This window comes from Aphis gossypii, chromosome 1, assembly GCF_020184175.1.
Source record: "Aphis gossypii isolate Hap1 chromosome 1, ASM2018417v2, whole genome shotgun sequence".
Classification (NCBI taxonomy): Eukaryota; Metazoa; Arthropoda; class Insecta; order Hemiptera; family Aphididae; genus Aphis; species Aphis gossypii.
The window spans coordinates 88,963,907-88,972,632 of NC_065530.1; the positions used below are offsets into that span (position 1 = coordinate 88,963,907).

The 8,726-nt window shown below is 29.9% G+C and overlaps 1 protein-coding gene across 1 annotated transcript; it reads right to left on the reverse strand.

Moving 5' to 3' along the window:
* Positions 1 to 5,011: 5,011 nt before the first annotated feature.
* On the reverse strand, positions 5,012 to 7,623 carry LOC114131275 (uncharacterized). Its single transcript, XM_027996453.2, has 9 exons — positions 7,548 to 7,623; positions 7,168 to 7,320; positions 6,784 to 6,912; positions 6,586 to 6,693; positions 6,362 to 6,493; positions 6,201 to 6,284; positions 5,676 to 5,908; positions 5,241 to 5,421; positions 5,012 to 5,151 (listed from the first exon to the last, which is right to left on the reverse strand). Exons 1-9 carry the CDS (start codon positions 7,621 to 7,623, stop codon positions 5,012 to 5,014), a joined length of 1,236 nt encoding a protein of 411 aa, XP_027852254.2.
* Positions 7,624 to 8,726: the final 1,103 nt, after the last annotated feature.

Sequence of the window (8,726 nt, forward strand, 5' to 3'; positions counted from 1 at the left end):
TTAATAGTATATGTGTCAGTTGATTTTGAACCAGTTTCTTGGAAGAACATTATTTTAGATTGTAAAAGAACGATATCCGCATTAATATGAGCTTCATATTTTTTTAAAGACCTTATATTGTGTGACATGCAGGATAGTGGCATGTTGTGTGTCATAATTCTAGAAAAGCATGGAATAAGAGCACAACTTGGTGTCCTGAGTCTGCACATCTCATGTTCAACTTTTTCAGAAGGTTTTGGTGGCTTTACAGTTAATATCTAACAAATCGGTTTTTTCATCACGCCATGGTAAAAATAACATAATATTTTCTCTGTAAAAGTCTCGTTCATTTTTATCCACATTAAACCTAACATACCGTATGATTTTTCTGATTTTACGTTTATGTATATACTTGTTTGGTTTTCCGATTAGAGTGGAGTCAATCGGATAAGTGGTATCAGGTTCCTGTGCAGAGATTTCTTGACTCCCAGAAAAAGTTGACGCTATTTTTTTCAGTTGTTCTTTAACCGATAAATCAGTAGAGGACTTAAGATTTTCGACAATGTCTCTCATTAGTTTTGATATTCCACGTTGGCTTTTTCCAATATACTCGATTACATATCTAACACAGGAATAAACGTCCAATATGACCATGTTAGATTGCCATAACGGAAATAATTTTTCATTGAATCCAGAAACCATTCGTTGTTTTATTGTACGTTTTAGAAAAACTGTTGACCGTCTGATAACAGTTCGAATAATGGATTTATATTCATTAACATCTTTAATTGACAATTTTTGTAAAATGTCTTCTAATGTTGGATCTGAAGATGAATCACTGTCCTTGAAGTCCCTGAGGTAATGCAGAAGTTTTTCATACTGTAGTATACGAATTTTTCTTGTGATCGGATTACTTATGTCTTCTGTTAGCGGAGTCAATATACAGGTTTCATTCATTGGTGAATATGGTATGCTGAAGCGACACTTTGCAATTTGTTTGTCTTTGTCAGTTCTGTAACAAGTGTGTGTATGGCTATGAGTATTTTTATGCAAATACTCATGGGCCGGACTGCCATCGTCTACCATACACGTAATGTATTTGTTGATAAGTGTTACACATACACCAAAAGTTTCTGGTTTGGCTGGGTCGAAAACAGGTGCATTGTCTAACCACAATAGCATGTGTACATGTGGACTACTCTTATGTTGATATTCGACACGATAAAAGAAATGTTTCACACTGTGTTCTTTGAAAATAACATTTTTGGACTTGACCAATTCAAAAAGTGCTCTAAACCTATGATCAAAATAAGTAGCTCAAACAACTGGTTCTTGTCGAATTAAATCTGATTTTTGTGTATAAGTTAGGATAGTATCATCAGACAACGTTTTGGAGTAACGCAGTTTATACAAAATCTTTAACAGATCAGTCCAAGTTGATTCACTAGGGCTAAATGTTAGGAATAATGTCGGTTGACCTTCTTGACGCACCATGGCAAAAACATTTTTTCTCATTGCTGCAAGATATGAAGGTGAATTTTGTACGTTGTGTAACATTCGGTATCCTTAATCGTTATCGATAATTTTGTTTAGAACAGCTGGATTTGCTACTTCATTCGCAGTTGTGTTTCCTTTTTTGTTTTTTCGTAAAACAATTTGCATATTGCTTACAATGAGTTTTTGAACTAATACTTAGCATTTAAAAAACAAGTTAGATGAGTCTGATGCAAACCTTCGATCTACGTTCAGCAGTTCAGACCTTACAACTTTTGAGTAATTTTTTAAAGGTGATTTATTTGTACGTGGATGCCCACCAAATAAATCAGGAAAAGCTTTTTCCTCTGCATGGTCATCAATAAGAATAGATAACGGTTTCATGCCTTCGCCTGGTGCAAAAAAAAAAATCACAGTTTTCAATCATCGTGTCCATTGATCCCGGATATATTGGTTCAATATTTGTGTCTTCATCGTCTGTTTCTTCACTTTCGTGATCCGAGCTGTTTTCTAAACTTTTTGTTGTTTCTGACGCATACGCCAGCCAATCATTGTCTATTACAGCATCTTTATATAGAGGTTTTTTAATCAAATCATTCAATGCTGATACTACTAATGATGATCTGACATTTTGATAAAGATAATGCTGTTTAAAGCACGATTTTCTTTTTAATTTTACCTTCATCATCTTAACTGCAGCTAAATTTTCAGCACACCTTGGCAAAATAGATGTAGTCTTAGTCAGATCTATTGGAACATTGATAACGTTACCTTTAATTTGTAGGTGTCCATCACTGCGAAGACATTTGAATATTTTCATAAACGGTAATCTAAGGGAAACCATTTGCTTTTCTATTTGATTTAATTGCGTAACTGAAGACGGAACACTGTTTAGCTCATAACCATTTCCTATGTACAACGGAGGAACTTTGGATTTTTTTATATGCGGAAGACAACTGGAACATTTCGTCACAGTATTCTTGGCATCACTTGGAATTGACATCCCCAATCGACTGAAGATATCAGAGTTGCATTTATTGACACTGGATGGGAAACGTAGTCTATGACACGAATAACATTTTTCTGATAAACCTTGAGACCTTTTCAAAATATATTCAGATATCAAAACGTCTTCCTTCTGCCTAGTTTCATTTGATTTTTGCCGTTCTCGTTTTTTATAAGATATTGAATTTGGTGTTTTCTTTTTAGTAGATACATTTTGACATAGGCTACTATCTGATGGTAATCTTCGCTTTCTCATGTTTCGAACATTTTGAATTTGATATGTTTTTTTGAAAACTGGATCTTGCAATCGTTTCAACATGCTCTTACGACTGGCGATCTGGTTGGCTTTTTTAACATCCGGATCTTGCAGTCGTTTCAACATGTTCTTACGACTGGCGATCTGGTTAGCTTTTTTAAAATATGGATCTTGCAGTCGCTTCGACCTGTTCTTACGACTGGCGATCTTATGTGCTTTTTTAACATCCGGATCTTGCAGTCGTTTCAACATGCTCTTACGGCTGGCGATCTGATTAGCTTTCTTTAAAACTGGGTCTTTCAATCGTTTATTGTACTTTTTAAATTTAACAATTTTCTTTGATTTGTAACAACAATATCATTAGACGCACGGCTTAATTGTTTTCTCAATTTATCCTTTTCAAGTTCTTGCAAATGAAGAACAATGTTTTTGCGTGATATTTTTATTGCTTCTTTTTTATTTTGTGTACGTTTACTCGGACGTCCCATTTTATGAAAAAAAAAATATATATATATATATTAGACAAAAATAAATAAATAAAAATAAACTTACAGCTAAAAAAAAACCTTAATACAAAAAGTTTTTTTAAAAAAAAAAAAAAAAACAACTGCTACCTCCGTCAACCAAAAAAAAAAAAATACAAAATTAGCTGATAATTAGAGTATATAATATTATAAATTAATTAATTTGAAAATTACCTCACAAGTCACAATCACAGAAATCCAGTAAATGAATCAAGAAATAATAGAAACGAAAATGGTCTAAAACAAAATTATGAATGTTACCAAAAAGAAATATATAATAAAAACACCTGAATTTTAGTAGCACCGCTATTATAATATGATAGAGTGTAAGGACACAACCTTAACATATTATTTGACATTTACAATTGATATACAATTACATACTAAATTCCTAATTTATTCATTTTCCTTTATTAAATAAAGTAGTTATTTTTTTAAGAGGATGCTACACGTACATTTGTTGTCTCCGTTTTACACACGCCCGATATACCAAAATTTCGTTCACTAGTTTCAATAGTGGGCTGTTAATTTTGATATTGGAGTAAATTGACCAATTACACAATTTTTATATAATAACATTATCTGTGTTTAAGCGTTGGCTTCTATTCTATAGTTTAATTTTCAAGCGGGATATGAGCATTTATGATTTGTGATATTTCACTGCATACTTGCTCATAGTATGCTTGAAAAAATTGAAAAATCGCCAAAAGCACAGATAATGTTCTTACCTAAAATTTTGATAATAGGTCAATTTAATCTAATATCAAAACTAACAGCACACTATTAAAACTAGTGAACGAAATTTTGCTATATCGGGTGTGTGTAAGACGGAGACTACAAATGCATGGGTAGCGTCCTTTTAATAAATAATAAATATATCTAATATTTTAAAAATTAGGAACAATTAAAATATTAAACAATATCTCCTACCCTAACAGCACCAGGATTCCTGCATAATTCCAGCTGGACTCCATTATGGGTATCTAGAGATTCCTTAAGGCGTCCCTGGCTAATCCCAATACTCACCTCCAGGTTTCCTACCACTTTCCCATTTGGGAATCCAATTTTGAATTACATAAGGACTCCACCCAAATACTAGCTGGACTCCAGTAAATCACCAATAGGACACCATTAAATCACCAGTTGGACTCCAATTATTTGTCACATATAGGTATTTCCTAATTTTTTTAATCATTTACATGCAAAGGCTCTATAGATTATTACTTATCTTTCATGTAAATATTATTTTAAAATTGTAATTATAGAATACACTGCAAAAATACAGATTTGGAAATTGTCTTCATCTTTACAATTTTATTTATTTCAAATTATGAGTAGGTAATTATTATATAATTGTTAAAAACCAATTGTATTATTATACATCATATATATATATATATATATTATTATACATGCTTAAATACTTAATGTTCTATAAATCTATACAATTCCTTTCAGTTTATCTCTAATTGTTCCTTTTAAAATTTTTATTTTTATTAATAATTTTCGATTATCCTATTTTTATGTTTCATTTTAATAAAAATTTTAATTAAAAAATTTTAATATTAATCTAATATTTTAAAACCCCGAAACGTATGTCAATATTGAATCTGTGCATTACTGTCTTTTGGCGACCCACTTGGTGCAGTTTGCTTAATTAAAGTTGTGACATAAATTTAAAAATAAAAACTAATTCAACATTCATATTTTAAAACTATATTTTAAATTTTAATTTTCATATAATTTTTTTTAATTATCCATTTGTGAAAGAATTGCAGGGCATCACAGTGTTAATACCTCGTTCAAATCTTTCTTTTGAATGCCTTATCCAACTTTTTAAATGAAAGTCAATTTTGTCTTGGTTTGTATGTGGAAATTTCTTAAAACACACATCTGTAAACAGATATCATATTTGAACAATAAGCATTTTTACTAAGCTAAACTTTTACACTACTTTAATAGCACTTAACAAAGAAAATTACCATGACATATTAAACGATATAGCGTAAGCTTGGAAAAGCCAAGTTTTTCTGGATCGCCTCGTTTCTTTTTTCTACCACTGAAGTTTAATGCGACAAAAATTGATCCAGAAAATAATGTATCCATGACACGTGTCACAAATTGTTGCAAACACATACCACCAGTAAACTGTAATCGTTGTGCCTATAATTAAAAATTAATATTATAAAATAATTGCATACAAATAATTGGTTTGGCACAGAACACTATTAAATTATTATTTATAACTGTCATAGAATAAGTATAACAAACCAAAAACAGTTTTAACTATTTTAATAAAATATTTATAGGTACCTAAAAAGCTAGGTAGTAGATATTAAGCCCTAAATAAAAATTATGTTTAATAACACAAATATCATATTATGTACATATTACTTAATTAATTGGTATGATCTTACTACATATTGGTAGAAATCATGGTCATTTAATGAGTTTTCCACTTTCAATATTTCATTGTTGTTAGTCATCGGAAACATATCTTTGAATTTTTTAGAAAACAAGTTGTCAGTACTTAGTATATTGTTTGAAGAATTTGTATGTTCCATTGTAATGCTAATTTGGGATTCCATAATTTGATCAAGTTTTTGCAAAATAATTGTTTGTCCCTTTAATATTTCTTTAACAATCAATTCTAGAAAGTATAAATTAAGTAATTTACTAACAATAAAATACTAATAAAAGGTAATTCAGGAAAAATATATAAATATTAATTTTTCTAACTCAACCAAAACTATACTCAATTTATCATATTATGTTGACCTACTCGCTCAATGAAAACGGGTCGCGGCCGTGCAGACCACCGGTCTCTGACTAGGGGGGAAGGGTCTAAATGGTCCGGCGGCTTAGTATGGATACACATAGGTGGATCAACTTACAGCAAATAGAATATTTTACAAGTAGCTAAAAGTTAAATTAATATTTACCTGTATTATTTGGTACTCTTAGACTTGTGTATTCAGAATTTATCAGTTCTCTATCATAACTTTGAGATGGAAAACATGAAGTTTCTGTGATTTAAATAAACACAATTTTCAGTATTAAAAATATTTAAAAATGCATAGAAAACATGCCAATCTCTACATACTTGAACTACTTTCAACAGAAATACCTTCTCCAATTATCTCTGGTTTTTCATTAATAACAGTTTGTATTTTCTGGGGCGTTGAAATATTTGTAGCATCAGAATCACTTTCAAAAAGTAAAGGGCTCTCATTACCTATATTTTTTAACATTATATATAGGAAAACAAAATTAGGTTAAAACTACTAATAGATTAACTATTTAAACACAAAAGTATATTTTAGATACCTATAGACTTTTGGACAGTGTTTATGTTCAGCTTATCATGTTTATAATCAAACTTCAATGACTTGTCATGATTTCCTAGGTTTTTTGAATTAGAAGGTCTCAAAGTAGCTAATAAAAATAAAAATAAAAATTAGTTACCAGCTAAAAGCTACTATCAATGAAAAACAAAATTCAAACTACAATTTTAAAAGTTATTACTCATTGTTTTTATTTTGTAGTTTTGAGATATGTTTGTACTTGAGCTCTTTGGAGGTGTTGGAAAAGTACAAATATTTTTACCATCATTTTTTTTTTTAATTTTAGTAATTTTAGAGTGAAATGTTGATGCTGAATAAAATATTGAAAACAATTACTAATTAGGTAAATAATATTAAGAAAATGTCACATCCGAATGTGTTGTCTCTGTCTTACTAATGATTACTATAGTAATATATTACTATAGTTATATATAACTTTTGTGTGGGACAATTATTGTTACAGAAAACAGTTTTGTGTTATGTTGTACATTTGTAAGACAGAGACAATGCAGGTGTGACATCCTATTAAAGATAAATTAATTTAGACAAATATTATTATTTTTACCTGAATCAGAAAGGTCATCTTCACTGGAAAATATTTTTTTTTTAGCCCTTAATTTTCTCTGGGACTTATAAAATTCTTCTTTATCAGTACATACTTCTGATAAGTTGTATGACACTAAATCTTTTAATTTTTCAACTGCTCTATCATAGGAATCTGAAATTGAATTAATAATTCTAAATTAATATTAGACATTAGACAATATAATTGTACCTAGTTAAAGACTGGAATAATATCTTGAAATATAACCAAACATATTTATTTAGGTAATGAAAATCATATTTGTAAGGTATGGCATCAAATTATTATAACTTTATAAAAAATTGTATTATTGTAATTATGGAAATTAAATCTATAATTTAAATTTATTTTAAAATACTTACCACTTGAGCCTGCAATTTTGATAATTTGACAAATGCCCCAATGCTTCTTATCAGGAGTAATCATATTTTTAGACATTTTACAAAAGGTTTTTTCACATTTCACGCTTGGAAAAAAACATGTTGTTTCCCCATCAGTATTTGTTTTAATCCATTTCTTAGGGATAACATGGCTCCCATCAGGGAAATCCACAATCAAATATTTACTAAAATAACAAAATAAAACTCATATCATATTAATTATGATTATACATGCATGTACCTAGCTAATAAAAGTACACTTAACGTCTAGAACCATTTAAAATTACTATAGGTACCTGCAGAGGTGGCCTCCAAAAATAAAACTAGTGTTTTATTAAAAAAAACTAATTCTTCGGTACAAATTTTTGGCTAACCCGAAAAAAAACTAAAAGTTATAACAATAATATGGCACAAATCTAGTTTAATGGCCACGCTAATTTTTCGATTTTGTTTTCTGAAAACTAGGTATGAATTTTAACGAGATCAAATAAATGATGCAAATATAAATTTTCGGAAATGATTAGTTATAAAAAGTTGGACTTGGCGAAGTTCACGATTTTCGGTGTTTTACTCATGCGCTACGCACTATTTAACAGCTCTTATAACGAATTTTTTAATTATTTTTTCAATGAGTTTAAAACGATAGTGTAAAAATAAATTGTCGGAAATGATTGGTTTTGTTTTGAAATTATAAAATAGTGATAGACAGCGATTACACGTTTTGCGGCACTTCGTCACTGCGCTCCTCGGCTCTAAGGTAAAGTTAAAAATTTATGTGGCCGCTAAACTAGATCAAAATATTAAATTAGTCTACAACTTTAAAACTAATCATTTCCGGCAATTTATGATAGCATCAACGTTTTAATCTCGTTGATCTCTTTATGTATACATAAGTTTCCCAAAAAAATCGAAATATTCGCGTGGCCGCTGAACTAGATTTAGATATTGCGTGATTTCAGAGCACAGAGTACTGAACTTTAAATCCTAATTTGTTTAAAAAAAAACCAACATTGTTGTGATTATACTTGGTTGTGATTATAGTTTATTCTAGGGTCTGGATGTCCGAGATCTGATGGCTACAACCCACAACTACCGAATACCGAAATATTATTATGAAAAGGGTGCTTACTGTTTGAGCACCTATTTAGACACGTAATAGCC

What these genes read in the sequence shown, in the direction of transcription:
- LOC114131275 (XM_027996453.2), bottom strand. Translation starts at nt 7,623, where the DNA reads ATGTCTAAAAATATGATTACTCCTGATAAGAAGCATTGGGGCATTTGT. An exon ending in AGATGACCTTTCTGATTCAG is followed by an intron (nt 6,913 to 7,167) that starts GTAAAAATAATA and finishes TATTTTATTCAG; the next exon opens with CATCAACATTTCACTCTAAA. An exon ending in ATATCGTTTAATATGTCATG is followed by an intron (nt 5,152 to 5,240) that starts GTAATTTTCTTT and finishes ATCTGTTTACAG; the next exon opens with ATGTGTGTTTTAAGAAATTT.